We start from the raw sequence: 17974 nt of genomic DNA, 5'->3' as shown, positions 1-17974 counted from the left end.
AGACGCCAGGTTTCCGCTCCGTAGGTAAGTACTGGCATGATGCAGCTGTTGTATACCTTCCTCTTGAGGGTAAGTGGCTGATTACCATGAATGATTTTAGAATGCTTGCCAAATGCGTGCCACCTTTCCCTATTATTCTAGTTATTTCACTCTCAAGGGTCGACTCCGTGGTTACTACATTTTCTAAGTAAACATAATCCTTTGCACCTTCCAGCGTCTCTCCACCTATCGTGAAGTGTTGTTTATTGCCAAGACTGTTGCACATTACTTCAGTTTTGTGCATAATAATTTTCAGACCTACTGTTCTGCTTTCCGTGTCGAGCTGAGTAATCATGGGCTGTAATAAGTTCCATCAAGGCAATGTCATGAGCATACTACACGTTTCTAAGATACTCTCCATTATCTCTTATCCCTAACTCTTCCCAATCTAGGGTCCTGAAAACCTCCTGTAAACACGCGGTGAATAGCATTCAAGACATCGTGTCTCTATACATTACAACCTTGTTTTTGTGATTATGTCGCTAATTTTTATGGAAAACTATGGTGGCTTTGGATGCGCGGTAGACTTCTTCTAGTATGTTTACGTGTGGTTCGTCGATGCCCTGATTGCGTAGCGCATGCATCACTGCTGTTGTATCAACTGAGTCAAACGCCTTCTCGTAATTTATGAAGGTGATGTATATGGGTTCATTGTATTCTGCGCATTTCTCTGTCACCTGATTGATAGTTCTATTATGGTATATTGTGAAGTACCCTGTACGAAATCCTGCTCCTGTTTGAAATTAAACAATAAGCATAATGCAGCAGATATCAGACGGTATAACAGGGAGAGAATAGAGCAGGCTGTAAACAGCGGCAGAAGCCTATAGAAACTGCGGAGGCAAACCTGTGCGTGGACAGAAATCGGATTCATGCATCAAAAGACAAGGAAAGAAGTGTCGTAACCAATATGGATAGGATAGTTGAGGTGGTGGAGGAGGAGTTCTACGGAGAGCTTTAAGGAAGCCGAAAACGGAATTATATCGTAAGAAGCAAGAATATAGCCCAGAGGAATTTGACACCCTTCTGGTAACGACAGGAGAGGTAAGGATAAGGAAGGAATGAACGAACTTCAATTTGTATCCGGTGTGTTAGTGGGCTGGGTTCCTACCTAGGTGTCGGATAGAAGGTCTTGCCTCCTAGCGGCTTCCTCGGCCCGCTGGATTGCCCATAGCTGACCAAATAAACTTTAGTTGTGAGTCAGCGCCTGTATGTATTCTTTTATTTCGTCGTCATTTCATGTGCGCTGCTCAACCAAGATGAACGTATACCAAGTTGCTCAAGCTTCCATTCTTATGAAGTAATGAAAGCGTTAGAATGAATTCGAAGAGGCAAAGCTGCTGGTGAGGATAAGGTAACGATGGACCTACTGAAAGATGGCGGAGATTTTGTGTTAGAAAAATGGACCACCTTATATGCGAAGTGTCTCTTGACGGGAACGGTGCCAGAATTTCTGAGGAACGCTAACATCATCTTAATTCATAAGAAAGGAGACGTCAGGGACTTGAAAAAGTACAGGCCAATCAGCTTACTGCCTGCTCTGTACTTACGTTTTACAAATATTATAGCTAATAGAATTAAGGCAAAGTTAGCGTCACATCAATATTCTCACCAAAAAAGAAAATATGGAAGCGCTGCGAGTTAGCGATGATCGAAACGCAAGTGATTTAAACTAGTGAAATCGAGCATGTACGTCACAGCTGTACTACCTTTGTGCATGTGTGGTTATAATAGGCCCTACACCGCGGGCCAGTTGCCGCAACCGACGCTGTGGTAACGTGTTGGGTAAGATGTTCACATCTCATATATGCGCAAAAAAAGCTTATCCTCTTGCCGCTGGATGGCTCTTTCGCATTAGTTCACCACATTTTAAAGAAAACAATTTGTTTTACATCACTAACTACGCAACTACGCAACTTCATGCGTAACCAAGCTTTTATGGCCCCTCCATTTTTATTTCCCGGTACTAAAACTTTCTGTTAATTTGTACAGGAAAGATAGCCACCGCTGTGGAAAATTTTCGCATCACCAGAAGGACTTTTTTGTAGACTTTTTTAGGAGGCTGTGAACTATTGGGTAAGGTCTTGATAGCACATAGCACACGCGTGCTTCGTCAAAGGAAAAATAGACTCGTGGAAAGCATAACCTTCCGTGACGAACCTGATTCTCTACGTCAGCGCTCATCGTGAACACGTGATGTGCCATTGTGTGCGACAGCCTTTTATTCCTTTGTGTTCTTCTGCGGACAAATACCCCTGTTTGCTCACATCAGGGACAATAACTGTCAAGCTAGAGATAAAAAAAGGAGCAATCTGCGGAGCCACTTAAAAGACTTCTTTTCCGGGTTGCATTACGGCCTTGGATAATAATAATTTGCAGAAAGTGCCAAGTGGCTGTTGCGCGAGGCACGCAGTACATATGCACAGGAACGCGGCGGCCAAACGCGGAGTCACTGGGATGCAGAAATATCATACCTCTGGAGCCATAGCATGAAGCTTCCATTACGCCCAGCCTGCTGCGGCCGTGACAAACATCACTCTGGTTATTACTCTTCATGGCAAATGCTTCCGCGCCGGTGGTCTTGGAAGACGAGCGCCAGGCGGACGCAGCGGCGAAACCTTGGGTCTCTCATTGCGCGCAAATTTAAGCGGCGTGTACGCTGCAGGGGGTCGTTGGGCGGGGCGCACGCCGAGCCTTGAGTAATGAATGCTCTCGTTGGCAGCCAAGCATGCACTCGCGATGAGAATCTAACGAGAGGTGAAAGTGACACTAATGAATAAATAAACTTTATTTGAAGTCCGGCAGTTTCGTTCTGGCGAGGGGGGGGGGGGGGCTAGAGGGGATTAACCCTGTCCCTTCCCACCCTCCATTGAAGATGACGGCGTGCCTCGGGTGACCGCTCGGAGTCCTTGGACCCGGGTGGCATCTTCAGCTAGCCGGATGGCCTAAGGCTGGTCGACCAGCACGTCGCTCGTGAGGGCCGCCTCCGAGCGGCAGCGAAGCCGATCCGCAGCAGTGACCGCAGCTGCGGAGGCGGCCGGCCCCTGCCCTGGCGCAGTGGTAGCAGCAGCAGTTCGCCTCGAAGTTCTTCCCTGTCTAACATGGGTCTCGAAATGAGCGACGGCAGTGACATTAAATTTTTTGCCACACTGCCAAATCATGTGCCGCAGTTTGGCCCTTGCCGCGCATGCTTTACACGCGTACGTTTGGTATAGGCTTGGATAAAACAGGCATAGGAACGCTGGGATGGGGTACGCACTTGTTTGTAGTAATCTTAGAGTTATGACCTGCAGGTATTTTCTTCAATTTGCTGTTAGGTGGTAAGTATTTGCGTCTGTTTAGTCTGTAATGTTGTAAAATGTCGTTGAATGTGGTCAGGCGATCACCTCCTTATCATCCCGGTTCTTGCCGTTGTGTTGATATCATCTTCCCGCTCTCGGAGGTGGAGGCTGCCCCCGAATGAGCCGCGGCTTGGTGAGTGAGTCCTCCAGCTGCGGTGTGGGCCGCCTGGTAGCTTGTGAGTAAGACGCTGGTGTGAGGACGCTGGTGTGAGCAGGAGTCCACAGGAGGAAGACCGTCACATTTTCAGTCTTGAAATACGAGGATGACGACACCGAGGCTATCGCTCCTCGAAGCTCGCCGCCGTTCTTATTGTGCCATGACTTGATTGAAGTATCCGAGCCACCTGACACGAGATGCGGCCGCGCCCGAAGCTACGGGTGGCAGCTTTTGAGTCGCTGATCTCGACCGCAGCCTTCGCTGCCGCGACCATTGCAAGAGCAATCGCCGCCTCTTCGTCCGCCTGTGTGTTCCGTACGCACCGTGGCACTCGCAATACATTTGCCAAATTTATTTATTTATTTATTTATTTATTTATTTATTCCTCAAAGGTCCCATAGGGACATTACATGAGGGGTGGGCATGACACGGCACTTGAAAGAAGGGTAACAACATGGTAACGGCAACAGACTACTTACAGAAGTTATGGCGGCACTTCTATATAAGGGGTGCGGCACAATACTAGAAAGGAGGGTTACAATATCGTAGCGACAGCAACAGAATGGGTACATTAATTATGGGGGCACTACAATGGCATGCTTGAAACGAGATTGGTCCATGATGGTAGTAACTTCAGCAGGTAGGTCATTCCAGTCTCGGGATGTGCGTATGAAAAATGATTGTTGGAATGTATTAGTATGGGCACGTTCCTGATAGACTGCGTTGGCGTGGCTAGTACGGGAAATACGGTGGGCTAGTCAGATATACTGATTTCTGAGTTGTTGCGAGTGGAAGAATTTGTGGTAAAGACACAGTCGAGCTATTTTGCGGCGAGATTGAAGTGAAGGAAGGTTAAGGTAATTATTGGGTTAATTTGCCCTATAATTTGCCCGTGCGCTTCACAGCTGTGATCACGTGAGCACTCCTTCGATCTGCATGGGTATCGCGCGGCGTCCACGTACACCACCTCGTCGCTGTTGTCATGCATTATTTGGAGGTCACTTGCTCTGTTGCGGCGCCCGACGAGTTGCGTCGGGCGCATGTTCTTAAAGAGCGGCGGGACGATGGGACGGTCGCGGACCGTGATCGGAACCATCGTCTTCTCCCCGCATTGTGTGTGGCATGTTATTCCTAGAGACTCAAGCATGCGCCTGTCTGTCTTAGAAATTGACGATCGCTCGTATTCTGTAATGTGCTCCTCGATCAGTTATCCCGGGGTGTTGTGATTTTCGCCTACGGTGTTGCGCGTAGTTCGCCCAGGGCGTTCTATTCGCGTTGACAGGTATGCCAACCGCCCTCTTCAACACCTCGCGAATCGTGCAATTAACCTTGTTCTGTTCGGAGGCCAGCGCACTTTAGATAAAAAGCTACAGACGTTATGCGACTGATCACGTACGCCTCTAAGAGGCGGATCGCACAGCTTTCCCGCGTACTGCTACGTCTGTTTGTAATGCGTCACTGGGGTCAAATTGTGTCGTCTATCGAATGTCTAAGTCTTCTTACCGCCTCACCGTTGTGACAGCTGGCCTGTAGGTGTAGTGTCAATGTCCTTATGTGCCCTACGCTCGGTATGGGAATGCTGTCTGCCTTATTATCTTAATCTCTGATCTCCCTCCATCGAGAAGGACGGTTTTTCGGTCCCTTCTATTGGGCCTCTAGAGCAATAGCTCGGACTTGTCCGCCGAATATTCGATGCCCGTACCTCGCGAGAATTCCTGGACCGCGTCCACGCTCATATGCAGCGTTAGTTCTACATCGCCGTCACATCCTCAGCGTCTTCGAGGTAATCAGTCGCGCGAGTCAGAGCAGCGTGTTCCATGACTTCGCCCACGCAGGACGTGAGCGGGATTGGTATTAAGTTATCGATCGTCACCTGCTTGCCCGGTTTGGGAATCATGACCATAGCCGGCCCACTTCAACGCATCGGGGAGGGAGTCCTCTCACCAGCAGTCGTCAATGTAGTTCGTCAGCCGCATCATTTACTTACCGTCCAGGTTGTGTAGAGTCTTGTTGGTCACCCAGTCCGAACCGGGAGCCGACCTGCAGTGTCGAGATGGTTTAAGGGTGCTTTTCTTGCAGCTTCACCAAACTCAGCGTCTAGCTTCTCGTTGTCATCTCCGTTGTACATTGCATGCTGTATTTTTTCATCTATTCTAAAATAACACTCGCGTGGGTCAAAAAACGACTATATGCTGACAAGAAAAAAACGTATAGAGAAGGGAAATGAGAAGCCGCGGCCAGGAAAGAGAGTTTCTGGCCTGCACTTTGCGATGGTAAAGGAAAGAAGGGAGATAAAGAGGGACGTGTGATGATATGTTACTGTGGTATTGTACAACGAGTTGATGTACACACACTGTACTGCGCTGGGACCTGTACTACGTGCGTAACTTTCAATAGTGCAGCAGATGGTCGAAAGACGATCATCTAAAGCTGTATCGCGTACATACCTTGACAGGCATTCTATAGCTGCGTTGGCAGTTGTGTACATTTTCCCAAGAACCCAAAAGCTCGACTGAAAAGAGTCGAGAGTCCAAGTGATCTTTCATGCACTGACAGCATTTTGGTCACCAATTCATGGGATAAGCACTGGATTTGGTGAGTAGCCTCTGATGTTTGACACACAAAGAAGTTAGGGTATCGCTCGTCTCCAACCTTAGAAAGCTGTTGTTGCGTATTTACAACACCCCTCCGCAATCTACGCATTAGTGTTTATTTATTTATTTATTTATTTATTTATTTATTTATTTATTTATTTGTAAAAACTCTCAGGGTACATTTGTATATTATAGAGGGGAGAGGCGGAAATACAGATGAACAACAAAATAACTACAGGATTATGTAAACACATTTATACATGAAGATAAATATAATGATGAAGTTTTGCATGCAAGGAGTACCCTTTATTAAAAGACAACTGAACTAGAACCACAAAGAACACACTAAACAGTCAATAACACTTGCGCTGATTAGTACAGTTCACCAGTATGAGTTTATTAGTGTATTCTTAAATTGAGTGGCGTCGGTGATGCTTACTAATGATGCAGGTAGGTTATTCCAATCTATTGACGTCTTAGGGAGGAATGATAGTGAACATGCTAAGGTACGCTTGTGAACATGCATGACGAGGTACGCTGACATTGTACACGTGATTTCGTGGCGTCTTCTTATAAGGAATGCTAGAAGAACGTGACGAGAGTCAAGTCTGTAAAAGCTCTCGTGGTGATGCTCAGGCTCATCTCATAATCGTGTGCTACATGTTTTCATAGACCTTGACAGCAAGGCTTTGATGTCACATCAGGAAAAGTGAATTAATAGGACTTCGCCGCTAGGGTGCGCCATCTTTGCTTCTGTGTGAGCTTCTTCAAGCCCATCCTTCTATTGCAATGCAGTGGTATGTACAGATCGAAATGCGTGGCTATGCAGATAACATTCAATAAAAGTTGAAGGACACTCCAGCTTTGCCTTGAAGAGTATGTCGCCATAGCGTAATCGGGCCTCATGCGCGTTGCCTTCGAAGTTGCTAGCCTGGCTTAGGTTCTCGGTGCATGCCTCAAGCGTGCCACCAGGAAACAAGTGGCTGTGCGCATAACCTTAGCCACTTCAAGGTATAACTGAATCCATATATTGCAAGGTGCCTGCCCAATACACCATAATTACTTATTTTGTAAATCAGCGAAGAGCCCACTACACGTCCGTACAGGGCAGCACGCGAACCAGCACTTGTTCACACTGTGGGTGGTTCTGCTGCTGATTATGATTAAACATGTCTGGGTGCTTTGTAATGGGTGGGTCCTTGAAACGCCCACTCGCTGCTGAATTCCCATCTTTTGACTTCTGACGTGAATCTACATTTCTGCTACGTAAGATAAGGTGTGCTAAATGACTATTTCTGTAACATTTTATTCATATAGTGTTTTTTAAAATATTTCTGCTAAATTCGTGGCTCTATGATAGTACACCTGCTTTCTACGCAAACTGCGTGGGTTTGATCCTCTCTTGGACCCAGAAATTTTTATTACTTACTTGATTGGCGTATTTGTACATTTTTCGGTCATGGAAAAGACCATTTTTCGCTAACAATCAACCGCGTTTACACTGATGCCGCAATTTCTGCTAAATTACAGCTCTTTGACGCTATTGGGTTATGATATACTCAGGCTGTGCATGCTTGCCTAATTGTCTTATACCTGCATGCACGATAACGTGAAGACAAATAACGCAAGAACGTTAGCTATACCTTTACATTAACATCGCTATTTACCATCCTGCCTTCATAATATCTAATTTGACATCGAGAACGCGAAATTTCGCCGGTGCGTATAGTATGTAACCAAGCAGAGAATAATTGACATTTTAAGTTTGAGCAGTTCATTTTAATGGTTCGCTGGAAAGGATACTGGAGAAGTCGTGTGCAACTTCATTCACATCATCACAACTTCATCAGCAACTTCATTCACACAATGACCGTTTCAAATAAATGATACCGCTTCTATTGCCAGAAAATAGCTCTATGAAAAAAGTGTCACACCTTCGATGGCTTAAAAACAACGCAATGCAAGATAGTGGGCTGAGGCAGAAGATGGACGTCAAGTTCATTTAGATTGACACGTAAGCGAGACAGAAACTAGTAAAAGCTGGAGGATACTTAAGCTTCGCATATAAGAGTTCAAAGTGCGCACGACATCCTGATCCTATAGTGCGCGCTTCAACCACTTAGAACATACTTTTTATTGTATGATGTTACTGAAGAAATTTAAAACGGGGATTACCACAATGTAATAGATAAGGTTAGTGAAATGTTTGCGAAATCGGTGAAATATTCGTTCGGGAGTAGCGGTTATGGCAAGGGAAGCGAGAGTTCCAGCGCCGACGACGCGCCCCGGCAGCGCAGCCAGCGGCAACGCATTTGATTATGACAACTGGAAAAATAGTAATTTCCTACTCATTTGTTAGCATCGTGGTGTTCTCCTAATACCAGTGCATGAAACACTCCCGTCACATACTTGGCGAAAACGGAGCATAACTTGCAGTGCGGCCACATCGTTACTACCCGCTCGAGGCTTCGTTCTTTTCCCGTTGTTCTCCTCGAGCACATTACGGTCATCGTGTCACTGTAGATTACTCGGGCGTAATTACGGTAGACCAGTGTCAACGCTGTGAGTCTGGAAAAGAAGTGGGGTGGGCGGTAACGACAGGGTGCAACTGCCCGGCCATCCACTGCACTGCTTCACCAATAAAAAGAGCCTACCACCCGTAGTTTCGTATTTATTTTCTCCCGTTCCCAGAGGTCGCGAGCAATTTCTGGCAAAAGAAAACAGAGCTGACAGCTATACGTTTTTCTTTTTGTACAAATTTTCCCGCATTCGTTCATAAGGACAGGTGCACCTCACGAGACACGGGACGACCCTGAGATGCAGGGGCGTCCCAGTCTTCCACAGCGCCATAAAAGGTGTACCTACTCTTTTGTCGTCCACTCAATAAAGGGGATGACAAAGGAGACTAGACAGACGGAGGAGCTCACGACGACGCGCGAAACGCTAAAGCAGAAGGCAAAGCAGGAAACCAAGTGTTGGCATACGTAACTGCTGGTTGCGCCGAAATGCGCGCCTCCTACTCGTCTCGGCCGCGCTGCGTGGTGTAATGGCGACGTACGCACCCCTGCTTGTTCGAGCAGCCGCCGCCGTCGCTAATCAGCTGGCGTGCCGGACAAATCGGACCCACCGCGCCCGCCCCGAGGGAAGAGGCAGCTCCCGGCACTCGGCACCTTGTTATCTCTCCTCTAATGTGCGTCGCTCGTCGCCGCCGCGCGGAGAGAGTCGAGTTACACCTCTGATGGCGGCGAGGTAAAGCGAGAACGGAAGCAGTGCTGCCCCTCTCCTGCGGCGGCTACCGGGCGTAGCGCCGCACAGGGATTCCTGGACGCGTTCTGGCGGTACTGGACGAGTCAGCCGGCGCGTCGATTCCGCCCTGAAGCACCGAAAAGTGGACTCCTCCTCCGCCTTCCGAACTGTGGGGGTGACCATCTGTCGGCAGGTCGTTATACGGTGTCTGTAATTGCTGGGTTGAACGGCCAACGGGCGCCGCGGGCGACAACTCAAGGACCCCTGGCTGCCACCGCCAGCAGCGGTCCATCTTATGGCCTGGTCGAAGGAAGGTGGCCAGGAGCAGGCCGTAATCGCACCCTGAGCGCCGTCCAATTGAGCCCCTCGCTCGCTAATAAAGCTTTTGCCACCTTGGGCGAGAAGTAGACGACGTGGCTGGTGGAAATAAGACAGGCCGAGAAGGGAGGGAGGCAGCGAGAGGTGGCGCCGCGGTTGCTACTGGGACAAGTTTACAAGGTGGCAGCAGGCGTGAGTTTGGCTTCTAACACCTGCTGCAAACTTGAATGTGTGCGCAAACTGCTGAGCTGTGGGCAGAGTACACCTTGTTTAGTGCATACCAAAGACGTTGTTCCGCGGTCCGCGGTCGGCAATATGTCGGAGAAAGGTGTCTGCCATGCAAATGACTGACTCGGTCTTCTTGAAGCGAGGAAAACTGATGACCTTTTGTCTAAGAAACTACTCTTGAGAAGAATGCCTACAGACGTGGTCGCCTCATAAAAGACGAAGTAAAAGTACCAGCGTAGCTACATGGTCTTAAAATAAAAATATAGAGCCTATCATTAAGGTCTTGCTTCGCTTAACGTGTACAGCTACCCCCAAGAACGTAAGTATCCTATACCTGGCTTACAATAACCCCGGGGGTGTAATAGCTGATCAGATAATTGGTTGGATCATTCGACAGATTGAGACACTTTTGTTCTAAAACATTCAGCATTCTGCATCTGAGTGTAGCTGTAGCGCTACACTCTGCGTTCAACAGCAACGACTCCCGGTCCAGCTTCAGACAGATTCACCTTTTCCCGCAACCGGGAACATTTATTGTCTCAAGTTGATAACTTACGCATAATGTCCGTATGGCTCCCGGTAATTTGAAAAAGACCATTAACACTAATTGGGAATGAGGAACGCACTTTAGGAGTTGTTCCGTAACAACGATGTTTTGCTCGAAGGAACTACTACGACCTTGAAATGAGAATGCGGTGTTACTTTTAGCCAAATGTACCTATATTTTTCATTTTAGCATGGCGAAGCTCTTTTGGTGTGTTGTGTTGCACATACTTTTACATTAACCTTAGTTTTAGTACTTTTCAAATATTTTTTGAATAAGACATGTCTTTTTGTTCTCCACACTTTCATATTCTCTTTCATATTCTCCTTTTCTGTCGCTGTCATTGTTGCATGCGCTACTTTCTGAAACAATGATAGAGCAAAAAGTCGTATTCAAGAACATCCGTTTCTATACGGGTGAAGTGACAATCTGCTTATTTAGAAGTTCTCTTTTAGTACCACTGCTTCTCGGTATGTTAAACGAGTAAAACAAACAATTTTGCAAGGTGTTTAATTTAACAATGAATACCTGTAAGGATTATGTTTCCCCGAAATTAGAGTGAGAACTGAGCAGTTTCTCGTAGGTTACGTACCGGTTAAATCAAGCATGCACGTCATCGGATCTTTATATCCAACTTCGTTGCAGCAGTGGTTCTCTAATGCAACATGGTGTTGCGCCATGCATAAGTGGAAACCATCTCGCGAGGCCCAGGCGCTTCTCCCTTCGAAGTGACAAGACAAGCCGCATCTCTCATTGCGAGTCGCCTACTCGGCGAGCAGTCTTCTGAAGGGTAGCAGGCACGTGTGTGAGCTCAGTGGGCGGTGATGAGGACGGGAGCTTATCTCGTCTCGGTGACTCGGCGACGGTCCGGGGACATCGTCCAGGCGCGAGGTGCAGCGCGAGAAGACGCGCGGGCGTCATCCGGCGCCGAAGGCTCAATTACGGGTCCTATCTGAAATGGGAGGACTCAAGGGGTGCGCCGGCGCATGCAAATGGTGTCAGCGAGCGTGCTGCTGACCCGACACCACGCGCAGGCGCGCCTGTCGACGCACCGGGGAAAAAGAAAGGGGAGCATAAAAAGCAAAAGGGTTGCTCTTTTGTTTTCTTACACCAGCATTAGTTTCAGGCACTGACTTGCTTGTGTACACTAGGCCTCTTGGGCGTTCACTGTGGCTCTTCTGCTTTTTTATATTTGACCCCTGGCGCGGAGAAGCTGGGCCGACAGACCAGCCGTGCTCTGTGGTTACAGAAGTTGAGAATATTAGACGAGGCGGGAATACTTGCGCTGAGCTTCCCACTGTTTTCTTTTTTTTTTGCACTCAGTTGCGATAGCGAATTCTAAACTTCCACTGTTGGCCGGAGATGCTGACAGCGGCTTTCGCGAAATTGCCGTGGAAGTCGTCAGATACCAAGGAATGTAAACCGTAGCGTCTTCATGTTCTGGCTTATAATTACTTGTACAAGGAGAACTAAAAAAAAAATAAAGGCTGCCGTAGTTTTAGGCTTCAGGAGCTAAGAAAAACAATCAAAATTGTAAGAGCTGAAAAATATCCGCTTCGAGTGATTCGCACCGCCTCACAATTTCCTCAGATATCGCTTGGATCACCTCTAACCAAGTGGACACAATAGCTCAAGTGGCAAAAATTGCTCTCGTATTCATTTGCACCTCGTTATAGTGACAGAAATTCAAGCAGCGCTTCAAGCAGCATTGACAGATTTCTCTCTTGCAGATAATGGTCCTTTCATATTCGCGGTCTATAGGCAGTCGTCCTTTGTCGTCCGGGCCTACTGCGTCATTTCCGCGTTGGCTTCTTACAGCCTCAAAAAAGCGTGTGGCGTAATTACCATAAGCATGTCACAGCTACCGTGAATCCTTTCATCTATTTTTAATGACGATAGTCTTTCTTGGGGATATATAACTTAAAAATTTTGTCTGCCTGTTTGCCTGTATGTATGTATGTATGTATGTATGTATGTATGTATGTATGTATGTATGTATGTATGTATGTATGTATGTATGTATGTATGTATGTATGTATGTATGTATGTATGTATGTATGTATGTATGTATGTATGTATGTCAGTGATTTGTCTGTTTGTCCACCCTTAACGGTACCTCGAATGGCATCAAAGTGACCAAACGTTACTCCAAACGGCCGACCCCATTCGCAGCGCCCACCAATATTGCTCAAGGTTCAGCGTTCATACTTGTGCGATTGTCAATTAAAAATCAATTATTGCGCATATCTGAGGCATCATAACCACACGTCAATATAATGTATGTCTATTTTTTGCTAGAAAAGGCATAGACAAGTAATTTTAAGGATCGTAGCCTTTATAACACTGCGCTGGCCATCCAACGCTTGCACGAAACGGCAAGTGTTTTCAACGCTTTGCTAAGACGACGCGGTGGTGGCACATACCCGTCGCCTTGCTTTTTACACCTTATCACCTCAGAGACTGGCACGCACGGTGCGCACCCCGTTTTCCAGGATAACTGCCAGATAGCGCTCATATCTCACGCGTGACGTGACTTGATGTGCTCGTTCGCCTCCGCTGCACGCTCGAGGCACTTTAACGCAGCGCCTCTAGAACACCATTCACCGATTTTCTTGCGCAGAACATCAAATAAGCGTTTTGTTTACTTTCTCCAGACGCAAGACTATTGTGTTTCGACGACATTTGAGGTGTAACATGCAGATACGGGGCCAGTTTTTTCGTACATAGAAAGACACGGTTGACCAGTGGGATAAAGGCTCCCAGCGAAATCAGAATAGCTTGGTTGTTTTAAGCAAACTGATCTGCGCTCTAAATTATCACAATAAAATAGGTTCTCTCGCTATTTTCGCTTTTAGTGACTCTTTCATGAAGTCAAATTTGTAAAAATATTTTTATTACCAAGAGGAAAATTTAGGCAAGAAAGTGGCGCGGAATGTAAATTTATTTTCTTTGTTTTTATAGCATTCACTTCAGGCACACTTATTCGAAATCACAGCATTTATTGAAGAAGGAAGCCTAGCATGCTTCATTTTGAAAGTTTTCCAAAAATGAGTCATCGTAAAGTCTTCAACACTTGGCGGCTTTTCGTATTCAGGTGGCATGACGTTTTCTTCATCGAGCAGTCCCTTAAACAGCTCATGAGAAGGATTTATCTGCGATAACGAAAGCGCATCTGCAGCAAGACATGTCTACAAAGTGGGAATTTTCCTCATCTACATAATTCTACAAGTAGCCTTTGTTGAAAATATAATAAACGCAGCCAGCCAGTAAAGGCGAAGAAGAAGTAGACGACGTTGGATCATAGCGACGATGGCTTCTGGCTGAGTTCTTCCACGCCTGTTAACGTTTTAGCGTCCACATATTTTGGTGCCGAAACCCGGGACCTTTAGATACATTCAGTCTACGGTATCGTCGTTGAAAGAAATGGAAAAGAAAGTAAGGAAATATTTTGACCTTCCTACGGGTATCATCAAACTTCTAGCCGAGGTGGAATGTTAAACTATGTCCTATAGTATAGTGCAACACGACAGGAAGAGTCGACGTTTTTGGTCATCAGTCTCGAGTAACGCAGGTATATCCTGGTCATGGTGGACTAGTGCTGTCGTGATTCACTAAAACACAAGCCGGCACTGTACTTAAGAGGCTCTTCTTTCGTCTTTCTTCTGGGGCGGGACAGAATGTTGAAAATATAATAAACGCAGCCAGTCAGTGAAGGCGAAGAAGGCGAAGTAGACGACGTTCGATCATGGCGATGATAGCTTCTGGCTGACTTCTTCCGTGCCTTTTAACGTTTTAGCGTCCGCAGCCTTTAGATCATGTCGTGCAGCGGCCTTTCTTATACCACCTCGAAGTTTACCAAACCTTCGTATAGAATGTGTCACTTTCACATTTGTTTTGTAGTGACAGTGCGACGCATTCGCGCAGTCCAAATACCATTAGTCTCTCCGACCTTGGGTGTCTAGGCCAGTGGTTAAAATACGCGTCTTTAGGACGCGGTGGTCTTCACACTAACCCAGCACCGCAAAGATAGTGCACTTGTTTCCTACGCTTCTGTACATCTTTTTAGTGATAATCGTTTTACTTGACAGGAGGGCATACGTATGGAGGGACAGCTTGCACATTGAATGGGCATGAAAATGATTATCTATTCAAATTATACAGCCGTATGCACAGTCAATTTGCATTTATCTGTCGTTGTCGTCTCAGCGCTGAATGCGTGCTGAATACGTGTACGAAATGCCGCACTTACAATTCATAGAACACGTTACTTGAAACAAACAATCAGAACCCCTGCCTTTTCTGCAGCACATTTACCCGTTCACGAGGGATAGTTTCATAACTTATGAATGTGATTTTCTTGTATACGCAGGGCACTGGCTGGTCCTGTTCCTGGTCTGGCGGGTGGCTTGGCACCGACGAGATTACCTGGGCGCCTTGCACCGTCACAAGGAACGGCGTTTAGTGCTCCAGAGCCGGTATGAATTTAAGGAAGACTGCGCACATGAGTGAGGAGCACAACAGCGCTTGTCTGAAAATCTGTCGAAAAACGACATCGCCATCGTGACAATGAAGATCCTGCGAACCAGGCGAAGGCGGCGCATGCAGCGGCAGCGAAACTTCTCACTGATAGTCGCCGAGGTGTGCACTTCTTTCCTGGTGTGTCTAGACATACGGGCCTCAAGCAAGCACTTTCGCACATGAACACCGCTATTTAGGTGATACATGCTGGCCACTGGAACTGTTGCTTCTGGGAGGTGGTATCTACGGGAAGATAAGTGATGCCGACAGGAATCCAAACCCGAGCACTGTTGCGCTTGAGATGCCTGTACTACGGCATTTTCACGTCGGTGGTATAACCGTGGCGGCATAAAAGTGGGCATCTTTTGTAACACCGATGCACGCTAAAAGCCAACATGGAGAAATACTGTGACAACACTATTGGCGACCCAACAAGAAGGCGATACATGAACCAGAGAATGTGTGGCGTGTGGAAGGACAAGCGGCGAAACCGATGATGACATTTGCGATGTGAGAGCACATGGAAAAGCTTTGTGCTGGTGAACTGTGGGTAGCGGGCTGTGTACAGGATTATGTGCTCGTACAGACGCTTGAATCGACGCAACCGGTGCTGCAGCTGGACTGATTGCCTCAGAACATCTCGCGATTCACTTAATGCATAGGCACCCGTGCTACGCTTGCGTGCTGTGCGCATCACATGAGAGAAAATATATTAAAATATCACCAAATGAACATCAAAGTGCTGTTATTTTTTTACGTTTGTCAGATGAATGTTTCGAAAAAGTTACATTTTCTTCTTGTGTGCACAGCGTGGATGGCTTGCAGCGTCTGCGTAATTTTCAATGAATGGGTGGGCTACAATATGAACTAAAGTCGAACCAATGAATAACAAAATTGCAGAGGAAGAGTTTTTTGTTTGTTTTCATGGAAGTTCCATTGTCGCAAAAAAAGATAATACGCAATCCAACTATTCGCGCAACCATCAAGTCGCTAATATTTCTCTGGTATTATGCCGTCCTTTCATTCAATAGTTGTAGACAAAGAGCTTGGTGGGATGTCAAAATTTTCGGTAATATCCGCATTCTTGATCCCAGGTAGTGATTCTATACTCCTGAAGTGTTAACAACCTCCTTATTTTATTACGAGATGGCATCTTTACGAGAGGTGAACAACGCGGCACGTAAGCGAAGCGCGCCAGAACTCGCCGTACACATGGAGAGACACACAGCAACAAGTCTACAGAATGCCTGCCAGCCTAACGCCACTTTCGTGGGTATCGTCACTTAAAACCCCATGTCATCAAGTATATAGCTGCAGCCAACGGAAGTGTTGGAAAAACACTGTTCTCAGCGAAGAACAGCTCTAATCATTATCCAAGCGAGTTTAAACAGTGATGATAGCACCGACGCTATACATGCTTGAAATATCGAATGACTACTGCTGAAATTTTTGAACTTCTTAGTTGGAAACTAGCTCATGGGTTGAGAAAAAATGTTTGGAATCTCTACGTAAAACTTTCTTTATTACGGCAGTGTTTTTTTTAAACACCTTCGCTGTCCAGAGAGAAAAATTATTGGGACAATTTCGTTCTTATGTAATTTCGTTATTGAGCGTTTCAGTTGTACTGTACATATACTGCAACTGGTTCTACAAGACAGACATTCTTTTGATAGTTCAGAACGCTTTGACTACCGTGTTTGCATGATAAGAGTAATCACACGGTGGTCTTCGAGGCTTCAAGTGGTTATCATAATCAGTTAGAGAACGTTAAATTTAATACGCACTTCATAGACATGAATGCGTAATCGTCATTTAAGGTTGGTTGCCTGCGTCGTGACTAAGACCAACTAACCTTATGACGTCACCGTTAGATGTCCTATAGCTGAATTTGTTAGGACTCGCGTGCCCTATTGAAAGGACGCTGCAGCGTCGTTTTTTTTTCCTTCAAATTGTAGTCATGCAGCTGTTTTATCAGTTGTCCTATGAACACGTGCGGCAATAATAAATATAGTCAACGCGAATACACCCAACGGATTTCAAAATCTTTGTAACTCTGCTTATAGTTGACGCATTTAAAACATTTTTTGGCAAAAGATTTGCGAGCCCTTAGACTCCTACAATGAGATTATTGAATGACCACTTAAAAAGGCTTGCAGGGCACTTTGAGAATAACGTTTTCGAAAGTCACTCTACACACAAACGGGACAAGAGCACAGTTGAGGCAGCGTGCAGTCAATCAGCCAACAACAAAAGTTATTTCAATAACAAAAAAGCGCACTCGTCCTCGGGCTCTTGTTCCCACATATGGGCTTACGCACTTCCTCTGAAAAATATTCCCGCATATAGACGAAGGGAAGGATAATGAAGGAGGTTGCACCAGTGGCTAAATCCAGTAAACCGTGAATCATCTGTACATATGCTCAATATTCATCATATAAAGACGTGAAACGAGAGTTGTGGTGTGATTTGATGTGCACGCTACATACGAAATGTTTATTATTAACATATTCATGTACTATATGTATACGGATATTTTCATACTTAAGCATTATATACATTTTGTTCAAGACTTATTTACGGATAACATAAGCTCGGAGGAATGTTTTCCTTTTAGTATAATGGTTTTGTGATCCGTGAAGTACACAGCCCGAGGATCTTAAAATATAGGATGTAGTGGAAAGTTCAAGAAGTGTCCTGACGGTGAGCCCGTGCTGCAACCGCATTGCGAGCCCACCTCACCGCCACCTTGGCTTCTGTGATGTGCAACTTCATAGTGGGTAGCGGTATCGGTGAAAGAGAGAGAAAGCGTGCCGAGAGCGAGCGCTATAAATAGGTGCAGCCACCTAGCGGTCTCCTACCAAACTAGAGCATGCGCCGAGAGCGGAGCGAGCGTCGCCTGAGCGGCGGCGCGCTTTTGCAACGAAGTATAGGGGCTTTAGCAACGAAGAGCACAACTGCGCCTCTAGCGCTAGTGATGAGCACTAGCGTA

At 46.3% G+C, this 17974-nt stretch overlaps 1 protein-coding gene across 1 annotated transcript in view; it reads left to right on the top strand.

Annotated features, from left to right (window-relative positions):
* unpg (homeobox protein unplugged) overlaps positions 1 to 15724 on the top strand; it is a 65317-nt gene extending 49593 nt beyond the window's left edge. The window contains exon 3 of the mRNA XM_075893823.1: positions 14837 to 15724. Within this exon, the coding sequence (XP_075749938.1) occupies positions 14837 to 14948 (112 nt within the window). The 3' untranslated portion in view covers positions 14949 to 15724. The remainder of the gene's footprint in view (positions 1 to 14836) is intronic.
* The last annotated feature ends 2250 nt before the right edge of the window (positions 15725 to 17974 follow it).

This window comes from Rhipicephalus microplus, chromosome 4 (assembly GCF_043290135.1).
Source record: "Rhipicephalus microplus isolate Deutch F79 chromosome 4, USDA_Rmic, whole genome shotgun sequence".
Classification (NCBI taxonomy): Eukaryota; Metazoa; Arthropoda; class Arachnida; order Ixodida; family Ixodidae; genus Rhipicephalus; species Rhipicephalus microplus.
This window is presented reverse-complemented; position numbering and strand designations above follow the sequence as displayed.